Source organism: Panthera pardus, unplaced genomic scaffold (genome assembly GCF_024362965.1).
Source record: "Panthera pardus isolate Hobbes unplaced genomic scaffold, ASM2436296v1 HiC_scaffold_6, whole genome shotgun sequence".
Classification (NCBI taxonomy): domain Eukaryota; kingdom Metazoa; phylum Chordata; class Mammalia; order Carnivora; family Felidae; genus Panthera; species Panthera pardus.
This window is the reverse complement of record NW_026526991.1, coordinates 62,303,516-62,319,493: the sequence shown is the minus strand read 5'-3', so window position 1 is coordinate 62,319,493 and position 15,978 is coordinate 62,303,516. Positions and strand designations below refer to the sequence as shown.

Sequence of the window (15,978 nt, the reverse complement as noted above, 5' to 3'; positions counted from 1 at the left end):
TTTTTCCACCCAACATGGGGTTCAAACTCACAACCCCAGGATCAAGAGTCACGTGCTTTACTGACTGAGCTAGCCAGGTACCCCTCAAAATCACTTTTCAATGTTTGATATGAATACTTGCAGCTGAGAAGGTGTGTAATTTTTATTTTTTTAATTTTTAGTGTTTTTTAACGTTTTTTAACTATTTTTGAGAGAGACAGAGACAGCGTGAGCGGGGAAGGGGCAGAGAGAGAGGAAGACCCAGTCCTAAGCAGGCTCCAGACTCTGTGCTGTCAGCACAGAGCCTGATGTGGGGCTCGAACCCACAAACCACGAGATCATGACCTGAGCCGAAGTTGGAGATGTGTAATTTATATTAGTGATAGTGTGCTAAAATTATTAAGGGTTCTGTGAGCTTGGTGACACATATAGTGGAATTCACGGTGATTGTAGGCCATCTTAAAAAGCTTAAGAGAGGATGTTTGGAATGCTGATCTAGATTTCAAAAAGATGGAAAAGTGAGTATAGAGGTGCTCAGGAGAAGTCCTTTTTCCAAACTTGGATTTAAAAATACTTAAGACTGGGGCATCTGGATGGCTTAGTCAGTTAAGTGTCCAACTTGGATTTTGGCTCAGGTCATGATCTCGCGGTTCATGAGTTCCAGCCCCACATCAGGCTCCATGCTAACAGTGCACAGCCTGCTTGTGATTCTCTCCCTCTGTCCCTCTCTGCACCTCCCCCACTCGCTCGCTCTCAAAGTAAACTTTAAAAAAATAAAATACTTAGGACTTGGGGTACTTAGCTGGCTCAGTCAGAGCATGCGACTCTTGATCTCAGGATTGTGAGTTTGACACCCCACGTGGAGGGTAGGTTTTACCTTTGTTTGTTTGTTTGTTTGTTTGTTTGTTTGTTTTAAGGTGCATTTCCTTTAAAGATCTACTCTCTGCATGGGGCATCTGTGTGGCTCAGTCTGTTAAGCATCCAATTCTTGATTTTGGCTCAGGTCATGATCTCATAGTTTGTGGGTTCAGGCCCCACATTGGGCTCTGTGCTGGGAGCGTGAAGCCTGCTTGGGATTCTGTCTCTGCCTCTCTCTCTCTGCCCCTCCCCTGCTTGTACAAGCTCACTTGCTTGCTCTTTCTCTCAAAATAAATAAACTTTAAAAAAAAAAAAAAAGATCTATTCTCTTCTTACTTTGTTTTTTGACTCCCTTCCTAGATCCTCTTCTCTGCAGTGGGCCACCAACTTCAATGGGTACTTTTTCTGATGTGATTTTTTTTTTTTTTTTAAGAGTTTATTTTTAAGTAATCTCTACATCCAGTGTGGGGCTTGAACTCACAACCCTGAGATCAAGAGTTGTACACTCTACGAATTGAACCATCCAGGCACCCCACAATGTGATTATTTTTTGATTGCCACCTATAAATCATCTTCTCTGTACAAATACGTAGTACAGCTAGAAGGCTGACCTGTTTTTGATTTTACTTTCTTGGCCTCTTCTGTAGAATGCTGAATAATAACCTCTGACCCATTCAAGCTTTTCACTGAATGCTTTAGAACTGGTCTGGAGTTACTTCTCCCTTTCATATTTTGTTCTGCTGTATTCAGGAGTTGAGTTAAACTAGAATTTAAAGAGACTATAACAAAATGTGTATCTCAGGAGCCAGAGTAAAGTATCAGATCAGTGATGCAGAAGAATAACTTGAATACATGCAAAATACTAAAGAAAAAAGTTAAAGGGTGAGAAAATATGTGGAAGCCATCAAAAAGATGGTCAGAAGATAGAGGTGTTTCAAAATGGTTCTAAAATTGGAAATGAAGAGTACGTACCCTGTTGTAAATAATAAAAAATTTTGTGCCGGGTAAAGTTTTATGAAACTTTAAAACGAGGAATTCTGCAAACCTACAATTAGAAAACACAAGGTAACCTCAAAATAAAACCAGGTCACTGTAAATTCTTCTTGTATTTCAAGAGTAAAAATTCAGTAGTTTGCCATCTCAGAATTCAATAGAGGGAGTAAGGCTGGTGGGAGTTTATAATCCAATGTTTGATTCAGCCAAGGATGGTTAGTATACGAAGACAGTAACGTTTCTCAGATAATTAAGTCTTTAAAAAATAGACCACCTAGAAAACAACTAAAAATTAGACCTGTAGAATGAGACAGAAGTCAGGGATACAGGGACTACTCTGAATTCGTGTTAATTTTTTTTTTTTTTTTTTTTTTTAAGGGTTAATTTAGTACTGTTCTAATTGAAAAGGTCTGATGGCATATAGTGAAGTCTCTCTCCTATCCCTTTGCACCAGTTTTCCTCCTGGAAACCACCAGGTTCTTCTTTGTGAATTCTTCAGAGAAATTCATTGCATATGCAGTGATTGGGAGGGTGGGGGGAACAAATGAACGAGAACACTTAATTGGGAAATCTGTTTCTTTACTCCTTCAGATCAGTGCAGTGCGTTTACCACGTGAACCCAGCAATCCAGAGAGGTTGAAAGGTTTTGGTTACGCTGAGTTTGAGGACCTGGATTCTTTGCTCAGTGCCCTGAGCCTCAACGAAGAGGTAAAATAAATAAGGTGGGGAGTTTGAGGGTGGGAGCTAACCAGTCTTACACTTATCAATATATTTTTGGTTGGGTCACTGGCTGTTTCAAAGATTGTCATAGTATCTACAAAGAAAAGCACCGTGTGACACTTAACATTCAACATCTAGCAAGTCGTACTTCACTTGAGCAAACTCCGTAGGCCCCAATCATTCAGGGAGGTACTTAGGTGGAAAATTACAGAAGAAACCCACCACACCAACTCTTTTGTTGTTGTTGTTATTGTTGTTTTAATGTTTATTTATTTTTTGAGAGAGAGACAAAGCACCAGCAGGGGAGGGGCAGAGAGAGAGGGAGACACAGAATCCAAAGCAGGCTCCAGGCTCCGAGCTGTCAGCACAGAGCCGGACTCCATGCAGGGGTGGAACTAAAGAGCAGTGAGATCATGCATGACCTGAGGGAAAGTCAGACACTCAACCAGCTGAGCCACCCAGGCATCTCCACCACACCAGGTCTAATAGAAGCTCTCATTTGTTGATTCAGAGCTTTGTCTCCGCTCTCATGGCTTTGCTTTTTCAATATAATCTGACCAGATCAAGGCAGATAGAAAAAATCATGTATATAAGTTTAGTGTTAAAAGGCATTATCTGGTTTTCAGGGAAGTTAATGTTTTTTTTATGGTTGTAAAGAGTTTGGAAACATTTCTCAGTGGAATGTCGTTTGTAATACATGTTCCTAGGAGTCTCTTAAAGGAAAATGACAGTGAACACTCAGTTCTGCTTTTTAACATTGCCCTTGGATGTTTTTCTATCCAGATATGCCAGCAGTGTAGTAGAGGAGATTTAGCTGTTAATACATGAGGGGGGTATGGGGATTAAATCTAATTATAATTACAGTCATTTGAGTGATTGGTGCCATGTAGTGATTCTTAAGCTAGCACAAGCAGGATATTAAAGCATTCGGTTACCTGTTAGTAACAGAAGTTTCTAGTCTAGGACCTGCTTTTTTTTTTTTTTTTTTCCTCCTCTTTTTTACTTCTAGTGACTAGAAATCAAATTATATCTGGGAAGGAAAGGGGCTCTTTTTTCCATTTTTAATGCCAGAAACCCCTCACTTCTTGAGAAGGTAGTTTGTCAAAGTGCAGATTTGGGCCATTTGTGCCATAATTCTATGGTCCAAACCTGCCACTTGACACAGTTGAAATCAACACCTCTCAAAATATTTTACCTGTGTCATAATTGAGTTACAGCCATGAAAATCTGAAGTAAATGTCAAATAGGAATAATAATCTAGGTATATAAGTTAAATATATATAAAGCTTAGTTCCAAAGTTTTTCTTTTCAGATCATTTTTAGGTTTTATTAACATTACTCCTTTTTAACTGTTCTATCTGGATAAGGGAAAGAATACCATACAGTTATCTGAAGTTTGTTGAATTATCTATTATGTAAAATGCTGTCATGGTCCAGACTTAGGGGTTTCTTTGTTTCTAGAGATTTCGTCATAGTAGTGTTTAATATAATTCTGGGTGTTTGTAACTAAAATTCACTGTTATCCTTCTTCAACTGTAGATTCTACTGGGAAATGAGGAAAAATCAGCAGTAGAATTTATTGGGTTCAAAGTGTATAAATAAATAATGATGTGGGAAAGGGAAGTCAGAGGGTATCCTGGAGGAACTGATTTATCCAAAGGTAATATTGAGTGAAAGAACTTGAGATAATAGAGACAATGCTTTATGTACTGTTGCTGGTGCATATTAGGGGCTCTATAAATGTCTGAGTGAATAATTGCTCTGGACCCAAATATGCCTTTTATTTAGCTAGTTGCCTGGGAATTATTTCTTGATAAATTGCCTTTGATAGTTAAAAGGCTCATTTTATAAAGTATATATATCTTTATAAAAATGGCTAATTGATGTGGCATTGATACAAGCCCAATTTAAATCTGTTAATTCTAAGGGATTATTTCAGTTTTCAAGTCTTTGTAAAGGATTCTTTAGCCAACAAATTGGAATGTTGGCTAGATTACAGTGTTTTTCCTTTATCTTCCTTCCCCCAGTGCTTCTGCTATGCCCAGACGTTCAAGGTCACTCATGGGATTTGTGCATAATGGGGCAAAAGGTTGGTTAATGTGGTCCTATCCTCTCAGTCTCTAGGTAACAGGAGAATTCGAGTGGACGTTGCTGATCAAGCACAAGATAAAGGTAAGAAATCTGATAGAAATCTTCCTGTTTTGTTTTGGTCCTAGGATGACAAAGCAGAGGTGCCTGTTCCCAGAAAATTTTAATAGAGATGCAGAGCAGTAGGCCTGCCTGAATCTGGAGCACTAGTTGCCAGTTAAGGATGATTTTGCTCAAGGGGACATTTGTCAATGTGTGAAGACCTCTAGAGTTGTCAGAACTGGGAAGTGCTACTGACTCCTAACGGGTAGAATCCAGGGATTGCCGCATAAGACACAGCAAAGAATTACCCACCCCAAAATGATGGAAAGACCCTGATTGATCTAGAGGAACATTAAATATGTAATAAATAGATTAGGTGTACCTAGCAGCACAAGAGGGGCCTCATTCATATGTATTTCAGAGGTTCCTGGCCTGTACACAGAATGAGACCTATAGGCATTAAACTTCATGGTTAATTAAATAAACCATGAGGTTTAATACTTACCATGAGGAAGTGAATCACTCAGTTAAGTTGAAGAGTGCGCTTTACGATAATGGGGCATCAAAGTTGGGACAACTTTGTGATGATATGAGGAAGAAATACAGTATGTTGGGGTAAGGCTCTGTGCATGTGACAAATAATCAGGCAAAAGTTTTTGTGGGCTAACTTGTTTTTATTTTATCTCTATAGACCGGGATGATCGTTCTTTTGGCCGAGATAGAAATCGGGATTCTGACAAAACAGATACAGACTGGAGGGCACGTCCTGCCACAGACAGCTTCGATGACTACCCGCCTAGGAGAGGCGATGATAGCTTTGGAGACAGTAAGTTCATTTTTATCGAGTGAGTTTCTTCTGTGTTCTGAGAACTGTTTTGTAATAGGACAGATATGTCAATGTAAATGATCACATTAGCAGAAAGGGAGTAGGAGATACAGAAAAAATTTTTATGATCTTCAAAAGAATTGATAGATGCAGAAAAAGAATTTGATAAATTTATAATTAAGAAAAAACACAAAATTTTGGGGTGCCTGGGTGACTCAGTGGGTTGAGCGTCTGACTTCGGCTCAGCTCGTGATCTCACAGTTCATGAGTTCGAGCCCCATGTCAGGCTCTGTGCTGACAGCTTGGAGCCTGGAGCCTGCTTCAGATTCCCTGTGTGTGTGAGACACACACACACACACTGACCTTCCCCCGCTCACACTCAGTCTCCCTCAAAAATATACTAACATTAAAAAAAATTTTTTTTAAACCTTGCCAAAGATTAGGCGGGAGATTTCTCTCTCTTTAGGAAATAGTTGTTTATAAAGAAACCCAACAGATCTTACAAAGTAAGGAACTATAAAAAAGTTTGGCAAGATTGCTGGGGTAAGAACATTACACAAAAATTGGCTGCATTACTAGCAGCCAGCAGTCAAAATGGTATTTTTTAAGACACCTTTCAAAATAACAGAAAATTCGTTCTCTTCAAAGATACTAAATGTTTACCCTGTACCTGATAGTGTTCAAAGCTCAGGATATAGCAGTGAACAAAACAGACGAGGGGTGCCTGTGGGTGGCTCAGTCTGTTAAGCATCCAGCTCTTAATCTTAGCTATAGTCATGATCTCACGGTTCATGAGTTTGAGCCCCACATCAGGCTCTGCACAGATGGCAAAGAGACTGCTTTGGATTCTGTCTCTCCTACTCTCTGCCCCTCACCTGTTTGTGCTCTCTTTTTCAAAATAAATACATAGACTTAAAATTCTATCCTCATTGGACATTGCTTATACTAGGGGAGAGAAACTGTGTGCAAATAAATAATTCAAAGAAAGGAAATAGAGAATGTCATGGGGTAAGAGTTGGGGTGAATTACAACGTTTACACAAAGTACCTAAATCTAACAAAAAATATGCAAACCTTTATGGAGAAAGTGAGGCAACTTTATTGAAATATGTGAGGAAATAATACTAAGTCAATGAAGAAATGACGAGATAGCGGTTTGTCCATATAATAAAATATATGTGTAATGATAGAGATAAAGTTTAAAACCTATAATGTTGAGTGGGGGGTATAAACATTTGAACAACACTATCATATAGTAGTGTTCATGCATAAATCATAAAAATGTGTGCAGGGTAACATAACTACCTTCGTGACTGGGTGAAGGTAGAAGGAATCCTTTAGCTATATTTGTGACATACTACTTTGAATCTAGTTTATATCTGACTTTTCTATCAAGTCTTTGTGACCAGACAAAGCCTTGGGGAGAACTACCTGAGGTATTGCACGTCAACATTTATGCAAGAGGTTCTGTTGTTAACAGAAAGAAATGGCTCTTGAAAGAAAAAGCAGTCAGACCAAGGGTCCTGTTTTGAATCCAGGGACATGACTATTTCCTCCCTTGAAACCTTGAGTTTGGAACAAGCAGGATGGATAACAAGAATGAATGTGCTGTTGTTATCCAAAGCTGCCAAGTTGTTAGAGATTCCTATTCCAAGCTTTGGGCCCATAAAAGACACGGGGAAAGGTATAGTTGTACTAAATATTATTGTAAAATCTTAGCAAACATTTGTATATTTCTCGGCCAGCTGTTTTAGTGAGTACAAGCTTATTATCATTTTAATATTACCTAAATAAAATTAAGTATACAGTTCATATGTCTCTCTAGAAATCAAATACATATTTCAGAATAAACACGTGGCTGATTTTTTGTGTTTTGAATTCTTCAGATTCTCTCCCGTGTGTAATTGTTTTACCAACATTAGCATGTCCTTTAACTTACCAATTTAAACTACCAGGGAATGTGGACAAAATGATGTTGTTTCCAAAATTAAATCATGGTTTAAAAGGAAGAAGTCATAAAAATAAAATCCTTGTTTGACCTGTGTGCATGAATTATTAAATTCAAAATGTTTTTAAGTTTGTTTGTTGTAATTGTTTCGTTCATCTCTGGAAAATGAAGTTTTCATATAAACGTTGGGGCTCCCGGGTTTCTTAGAAAATTGGAAGATCTCGCAAGTTAGCCAAAGCTAAATAGCTGCTACCTCCTTTTATAAATGCCTCACACCATTGTAGCTTGCCGCCTGAGCTCTGCAACATTCTTAGATACAAATTTCTGGAATTTAGGCACCTCTGATACTGATATTCATGCATGTGTGTAAAATACAGTTTTCAAGTGTCATAGTAAATACATCTCTTAACTCCGTTTTTAGTGGTTGCTTTTTATAGATGCCCCCTGACTTAACCCATAGCTTGTGCACTCGACAATTTTTTAATATTATACACAACATTCCTGTGAATCTCCTTGTACATGTCTTTATTAAATGTCCTGTTATTTTCTCAGGATAAATTCCTAGAAGTTGAACTGTTGCCCCAGAGGGTGCAAGTGATTTTAAAGTTTTTAATGCATAGTTCTGAATCCAGTTTCAGAGTGGTTGTGCTGTTTTAGACTCCTCAGCAGTGTGGGAATTCACTTACTCCCCCAAACTTGGCCAACACCAGAGGTAGCTCTTACTTACATCTTCACCATTTTGGTGGTAGAAAATGTTCTGTTAATTTTAGTTTCTGTTATTTAATAGCCAATCACTGTCCTATGTCACATATATTTTTCTCTTTTTGTTTGCCTTCCCAGACTTAGGGCTTGTGTATTTTCCCATGCGAAAGTTTTTAAGTGGTCTTTGATTGGTTCTTTGGAACCAATCAAAACTATAGATTTCAATTATATTTCCTACTATATTTGTCTTTAATGCTGAAAATTCATTATGGGCTGTATAGAGATTTTACTCTTCCTTAACTCCCTCATAAATTGTTGACTTAGCATTTATTGAATCAAAAATGTTTAAATCAAATAACCAATAAAAGTTATTTCAGTACACGTTTCCACTTTGCATTTAAAGTGATTTGTTTTTATAAAAACAGACCTAGCAGTGACTGTGAACTCATGAAACCAAGTTGACCTCGTGGTCTTTCATGCTTCTTCCTATTAATGGTGTCAAAGAAAAGGGAATGACATTGCTTTGTCTGTTTTCTCTCTAGAGTATCGAGATCGTTATGATTCAGACCGATACCGTGATGGGTATCGGGATGGATATCGGGATGGCCCACGCCGAGATATGGATCGATACGGGGGCCGGGATCGCTATGATGACCGAGGCAGCAGAGACTATGATAGAGGTCATTAAAAAACAGCTGCGTTAAATTTCTTTCTTTCAAGAACGTCTTGCTTGCCTTTATTTCCTCTGGTGTGATGATCATAATTTGGGATATATTTACAGGTTACGATTCCAGGATAGGCAGTGGCAGAAGAGCATTTGGTAGCGGGTACCGTAGGGATGATGACTACAGAGGAGGCGGGGACCGCTACGAAGACAGATACGACAGACGAGATGATCGATCATGGAGTTCCAGAGATGATTACTCTCGGGATGATTATAGGCGTGATGATAGAGGTAATCGTTTTCTTTTATTTACTTAATAGGGCAGACCACTGGAGAAACTGATTGAAAAATTATCAGTTATGTCTCAGACCCCTGAAGTGGGTTTTGAAACAGGATAGCACTTACACATTGTAAGAGATAAAGCAGAGCCTAGTAGAAAGAGCATCGGACGAGGATGACAGAATGGAGATAAAGCAAAGGCTAATTCTTTTTAGTTGCCTTAGCATATAGATTTTTCAGTTAAAACTTACTGAAAATACAAAGGAGAAAAGGGAAACATTTGCCACGCAGTCTCCTAGCCAGTGATTGGCACTGTGGGTTAAAAACCAAGTGTTGGTGATTTCAGTGCCATTGTGCCACAGTAATTGACACTCAATTAATGGTAAGATGTAAGTGCACCTATTCTAAAATTATGCCCCTAATGTTAATAACACTTAAGTAAAAACATACTGTGTTACAAATCTGACCTCTCACAACCTATTAATAAATGGCCAGCATCTGTGTTCTGACTTCATTGATATCAAAAAAAAAACTGGTCTAGAATTTCTCTCCAATTATTTTTAGACAGCTTGTCTACTACTCTTTTTAACATCCCCGTGTTAGCCCTGACTTTATGCCAAGTGCTTTTTTTAAAACATTGTGCGTTTTTAAAAACATTGCTATTAACCATTTCCTCTATTTCCATGCATGAAACCTAGAAATAACAACTAACATTTATTGAGCATTTACTCTGCACCAACGGTGAGCGGAGTACACTTACAGGTAGTATATGATCTTAAGCATTCTACCTAGTATAGGTACAATTATCATCTCCACTTCACTAGTGAGAAAAGTAGAGGCTTGATATGCGCTTTGAATCTCAACTCCTGACCTTTTTCCTCTCATGCCATTGTTGCCTCCCTCAGTAACTGCACACCTGATCTTTTTTTCTGGTGATCTTGTCTACAGCTCCCTCTAAGATCTGCCCCCTTATCTCCAGAGTAGCTGCCACTGGCTTTGTTCATACTTCATTGCTGTGCTCACATTACTAACAAATTTCCCTGCCTCGTTCCATTCTTTACACTGGCCCAAATTGTCTTTCTGGAACAAGAGCTAATTAGATTATTCTTTCATGGCTTTTTTTTTTTTTTTTTTTTTTTTTTTTTTATATATATAGCACAAGTTGGGGAGGGGCAGAAGAGTGACTGGGACAGAGGATCTGAGGTGGGCTCTGCAGCAATGGCAGGGAGCCCAATGCGGGGCTCGAACTCAGAAACTGCGAGCTCATGACCTGAGCCAAAATCAGATGCTTAACTAACTGAGCCACTCAGGCCCCCCATTAGATTCTTTTAAAAGCCTTCCTAGTCTCTCCATGGCCTGAAAGATAGCCTTTCTTCTGTTCCTCTGACACAAGGATCTTCATTTTTAGTGCTGTCTCCCATCCCTTGGACATCTACCATTAAGCTGCTCGCTCAGTTTTCTAGACTTTCAGGAGTCACCACTTGGAAGCCTTCACAGGTTTCCCCAAACATAGCCCCAGTCTAAGAACTTCCATATGGATAAATCTGTTTTGTCCAGTTTAGCATACTGTATTCTTCTTTATTTTGATTCTCTGCTGAATTGCGCCCCTTGCAGGCAGGAACTAAATACTACCCCCAACTGTCATATTCGTGGCCTTAGAATGATATCTAAAATATAGGTGCTCAGATTATATGTTGAGTTGGTAAAATAAATGGAAATTAGCAGACGGAGAAGAAAAGGATGTTATTGTGTACTATAGTGAAAGGAGCATAAAGTTGCTTTGATTTCATCCTTTGATCCACAAAGTACTAACTGTAGGGCTTAAATGAGTTAACTCTTTCTGACCCCCAGTATTACCCTATAAAAGGGAAGTTAATGAGCCCTTCACAAAGTTATACGTATTAAAACTGTATCAGTTAGAGGTACCTGGCTGGCTTAGTCAGAGGGTATGACTGGACCTTGGGGTCATGAGTTCAGGCCCCATGTTGGGTACAGAGATTACTTAAAGATCAGATCTTTTTGAAAAACTGTATCTTGGAAGTTTATATAAATTGGCAGTTAAAAACCCGTCTAGAAAATTTAAATCTCGGGGTGCGTGGGTGACTCAGGTAAGCCTCTGACTCTTGGTCTCAGGGCCATGAGTTCAAGCCCTACATTGGGCTCTGCTCTGAGCATGAAGCCTGCTTAAAAGGAAAAAAAAAAATAACATTGCCAAATGATACCCTTTTTTTGTAGATACATACATATGTTCTGTAGTGAGAGTATAAAGACCTGCATGGGGATGATAAAACCCGAATTCAGTGTAATGGTTGTGAGAAGACCGAACACAGTTAGGCGTGTCATCAGAGGAATGCTACTCAGGAACCTTCAGTGGGTATTATAGTGTTTTATTACTGAAGCCAGGTGGCTGACACATAGGCCTTATACTTTCTTTATCTTTGATATGTCGGAAATACTTAAGATAAATACTAATTTTGAGAAATAGGATTTCCTTGAAACTTTCTGACAACTTGGATCCAAAACGAAATCAAATTCCTTTAGACTTTGTAATCAGCTATTCAGTGTTCTATACTGTACTCTGTGAATCGCTCTAAGTTTATACTACACAGAGAGACAAGAGTATAGGCAGTAGAGTCTTACTGTTACAAGCTCTTACTTAATGAAGTAATCTATCGTCCAGACCACATTTTTGACCAAGATACTCTTCCATCCAATAGTTTATCATAGACCGTTCTTCCCAGGTAATCAGTAATCGTGATGACTTACCATTTAAATTTTTACCCTTTTTTAGTCTTTCCCTCAGTCTGGCACTGCATCATCGGCATGGTAGTGGAAAGATTGATTGGACTTGGTTATTTAAGCCACACATTTTCTAATGATCTCCCTTCCCTGCTGGATTGGTTAGGCCACTACTCTGAATCCCATAGAGGGTTTTAGAAGAGCTGCATCTGAGAATCTGGCTTTCAGCCATCAGCTTCTGGTGATTTTGAAGAACTATTACTTAGAGTTTTATTTAACTTAGGTCCCCCCCAAAGACCCAAACTGAATCTAAAGCCTCGGAGTACTCCTAAGGAAGATGATTCCTCTGCTAGCACCTCCCAGTCCAGTCGAGCAGCCTCTATCTTTGGAGGGGCGAAGCCCGTTGACACAGCTGCTAGAGAGCGAGAAGTAGAGGAGCGGCTACAGAAGGAGCAGGAGAAACTGCAGCGCCAGCTGGATGAGCCCAAGCTAGAGCGACGGCCTCGGGAGCGGTGAGCTTCCCCTTGACTGTGGGCTTCCTGTCCACAAGTCTAGTGGCTCCTGGAGGGGGGGGGGGGGGGGCGTGCATCCCTAGGGCACACTTGGGAAATTCATGGAGACCTTGTTGGTTGTCACTGGCATTTAGTGGACGTGGGCTGGGACCGCTAGGCATGCTGGAGCATATGGGACACTTTTCATCCAGTGAAGAGTTGCCTGTTGCTCACAATTTGTAAAAGGGCTTAACCGGGCTTAAACTGTAACAAATATAAATTGGTGGTAATTGGTGCTAATTTAATATAGGAATTGTCAAATTATGGCCTGTTCCTTTTTTTATAAATAAAATTGATCAGGGGCGCCCTGGTGGCTCAGTCGGTTAAGCATCTGACTCTCTGTTTCAGATCAGGTCATGATCTCACAGTTCATGAGTTTGGGCCCCCATGTCGGGCCTCTGTGCTGACAGCCCAGAACCTGCTTGGGATTCTCTCTCTCTCTCTCCCTCCCTCCCTCCCTCTCCCTCTCCCTCTCCCTCTCCCTCTCCCTCTCCCTCTCTCCCTCTCTCCCTCTCTCCCCCTCTCCCCCTCTCCCCCTCTCCCCCTCTCCCCCTCTCCCCCTCTCCCTCCTTCCCTCCCTCCCCCTCCCTCCCCCAAAATAAACATTTTTAAAAAAATAAATAAAAATAAAGTTTATTTGACCCAGTAAAGAAAATTGCCAAACTTTGCTTTAGTATATGAAGTAAAGCCCCACCTTGGTGAGGCAAGTGATTGAACCTCTTTCCAAGTTACTGGGGATAAAGTAGAGAGAAAATGTTTTTGCCTATATTAGACGTAAGTTGTAAGTTATTTTCCATTTATTTTTACTTGTGTGTGTGTTACTTACTTTATCCAAGGGTATTTCAGGATCATAAAGGAGTCGTTGCTTAAAGTGTTTATTATTGAAAGGTGGCACTGGATCTAATAGGGTAGAAACGTTCTGAAAAATGGCCTAGTTTTGAATGACTTGTTGAATTGTGTTACCAGTAAGGGAGGAGGGCTGGAGATTATGTAGGAGAATGTTCTTAACCCTAGTTGGTGCTTGCTGAAGTATTTAGAGCCAGAGTATCTTCATGTCTGCAGCTTTCAGATGGTTTGAGAGACAAGATGCACACACACACCCACAAGTAAAGCAAGCATGATAAAATATCAATAAGTGATGGTTCTTGAAGGGGCAGCATGGGTCCATAATGGCCTTCATTTAGCTGGACATATGTTTTGTTTTGTTTTTTTAATCTCTTTATACAGACACCCAAGCTGGCGAAGTGAAGAAACTCAGGAACGGGAACGGTCCAGGACAGGAAGTGAGTCATCACAGACTGGGACCTCAGCCACATCTGGCAGAAGTAAGTCAGACCAGGGTGGGTATCATGTTATCGCCCTTTTCCATAAAGTAGCCATAACCAAACTATGCAGAGCCTTTGGGGTGTTAAATTCAGTCATGGACATTTTATTTGGGTTAGCATAGATTGGAGTGTCACATCTCATGGTTTGAAAAATCTGAGAAATAGGTACCAGAAGTGATGTAGGCGACCTGTTTAATAAGCTTCCACTAAAGAGTATACTTGACTGCTGGATTTTCTCTTCCTTTTACGGACATTCCAGAGTTTTCCTTTACATAGAGCAGTCACAGTCCTACAGCTCTCTCTGAGCTGCTCCCAGGGCCAGCCTTTTTGGATGTCCTGTGCGACCGGAGCAGTGTCTCAAGCAATGATCTTCTGCTCTTCATCCATCCTTCCTTCCTGCCTTGAATTCATTGATTCGTCACACATATGTTTAGTGTTTTGGAAACAGTTCAATTATAACACCTCCCTTACCTTATTATTGTGAGCCAGTGTTTTTTTGTTTTCTCCTCTCACCTCCGAACTGATTTGTGCTTGAGCACTTCAAAGTATGGCTCAAGGATGAATTTCCAAATCACCTCAGCCAAGTGTTGCAGAAGTTTTCTGTCAGACATTCATACTGGAGTAGCCTTTTAGTGACAGGACAATAATGCCTCTCTTTGTAGCGAGGTGGGAGTATGATGGTTGGGTTGATTATATACCTCCTGAGGAGATTGCACTTAATGTAGGAAGAATCTAACAAAATAAACTTTCAGTTTTGAGGAGATATTTAGTGCCTTTAAGAAAAAAAAAACATAATGTAGGTTTTGTTTTTCATAAATGTATATCCCATTTTGTTCTATGTATGTGGATTTGAGGCTGCATCAGGGTCCTCTTCACACATGTATGTGTATCCTTCTCCAAGTACAAACATTTTAACACAAAATGTAGCAAGGCTATAATCCCGAAGTAAAGAGTACTAGTTCCTAGGAAAGGAGGTGGCTGTCCTTGGAAAGCTCTTGTATTTCCTATTTTTCTTGCATCCTTAAAACATTTTCTCAGAGTAACATGTGGTAACCACTAGTTTGGGGATAACTTATCTGTTGGGAGTCAGATGGGGTCTATATTTAAGAATAATGATGAAAAGCGGTAAACTTGGGTGTGGACCATTTTCTATTCTGTCTGATTGTAATAGATGGTTGTATAATAATTTCTCTCGATGATTTAACCTTCCTACTCTGACTTAACAGATGCACGAAGGAGAGAGAGTGAGAAGTCTCTAGAAAATGAAACACTCAATAAGGAGGAAGACTGTCACTCTCCAACTTCTAAGCCTCCCAAACCTGAACAACCTCTAAAGGTAATGCCAGCCCCTCCACCAAAGGAGAATGCTTGGGTGAAGCGAAGTTCTAACCCTCCTGCTCGATCTCAGAGCTCAGACACAGAGCAGCAGTCCCCTACAAGGTGAGTCCACTTAGAAGCATAGCAGCTGCTTAGCTGTAGAATCTTAAACATTGTGATACCATGGTAGAAAGTGCCCTGGATGGGGTATCTGGGCAGCCCAGTCAGTTGAGCCACTGACACTTGGATTCATTTCAGGGATTTTAAAAAATTATAAAGAAAAAGAAAGTACCTTACATAGCAGCTTTTAAGTTACGCTCTTTGCTCTCAATTCAAATTCAGTGGTGTGCTGGAGCTGGCTCATTAAAGCTAATTGTTCAGCTTTCTAGAGTTTTGATAACTGGTTGGCATCACTTTGGCTGCTTGAAACCTGCAACCTGGTCATCAGAACCTGCTGCAACCACATTTGACAGCGTGGCTTTGGGGGGTCGATTCACTTCCCTAAGTCTTAGGATCCTCATGTGTAAAATAGAGAATTGTATTCACCTTGTGTGATCGTGATGATTCTACAGGACATGGTACTTAGTGAGTGTTCATACAATTGCTTTCATTGTTGTCTTTTCTATACTTTAATGTTCCACAATGTTAAGTCTGTATTTTTGGTTCTCTGTAAAGCTTACTACTTTATAAGTTTCTTACCGGTTCTTTCCCTAAGACTGATAAACTTGATTACATGTTTTCCTTCTAGTGGTGGGGGGAAAGTAGTTCCGGCTCAACCATCTGAGGAAGGACCAGCAAGGAAAGGTAAGACCAAAAGGAAGTTGGTTTTTCACATAGATAAGAGGCCTAAATAAAAAGCCTATAAAGATAAAGGAGTCCCTAAATAATTGAACTTAAGTGTAATTTTGCACCTGTTTTTGTATTAAAGGTTCTTAGATTATCTGCCTT

General features: G+C 39.8%; 1 protein-coding gene across 2 annotated transcripts in view; it reads left to right on the top strand.

Annotated features, from left to right (window-relative positions):
* The window catches only part of EIF4B (eukaryotic translation initiation factor 4B), a 29,985-nt gene that overhangs the window by 10,568 nt on the left and 3,439 nt on the right, over positions 1-15,978 (top strand). Inside the window, exons 4-12 of one of the 2 annotated variants that reach the window (XM_019419483.2) lie at positions 2,422-2,538; positions 4,668-4,722; positions 5,372-5,506; positions 8,698-8,835; positions 8,937-9,110; positions 12,121-12,349; positions 13,616-13,713; positions 14,940-15,153; positions 15,779-15,834. In XM_019419483.2, coding sequence (XP_019275028.1) covers positions 2,422-2,538; positions 4,668-4,722; positions 5,372-5,506; positions 8,698-8,835; positions 8,937-9,110; positions 12,121-12,349; positions 13,616-13,713; positions 14,940-15,153; positions 15,779-15,834 — 1,216 coding nt within the window. Of the gene's footprint in view, positions 1-2,421; positions 2,539-4,667; positions 4,723-5,371; positions 5,507-8,697; positions 8,836-8,936; positions 9,111-12,120; positions 12,350-13,615; positions 13,729-14,939; positions 15,154-15,778; positions 15,835-15,978 lie in introns of both variants that reach the window. The other variant, XM_019419482.2, reaches the window with a different exon arrangement.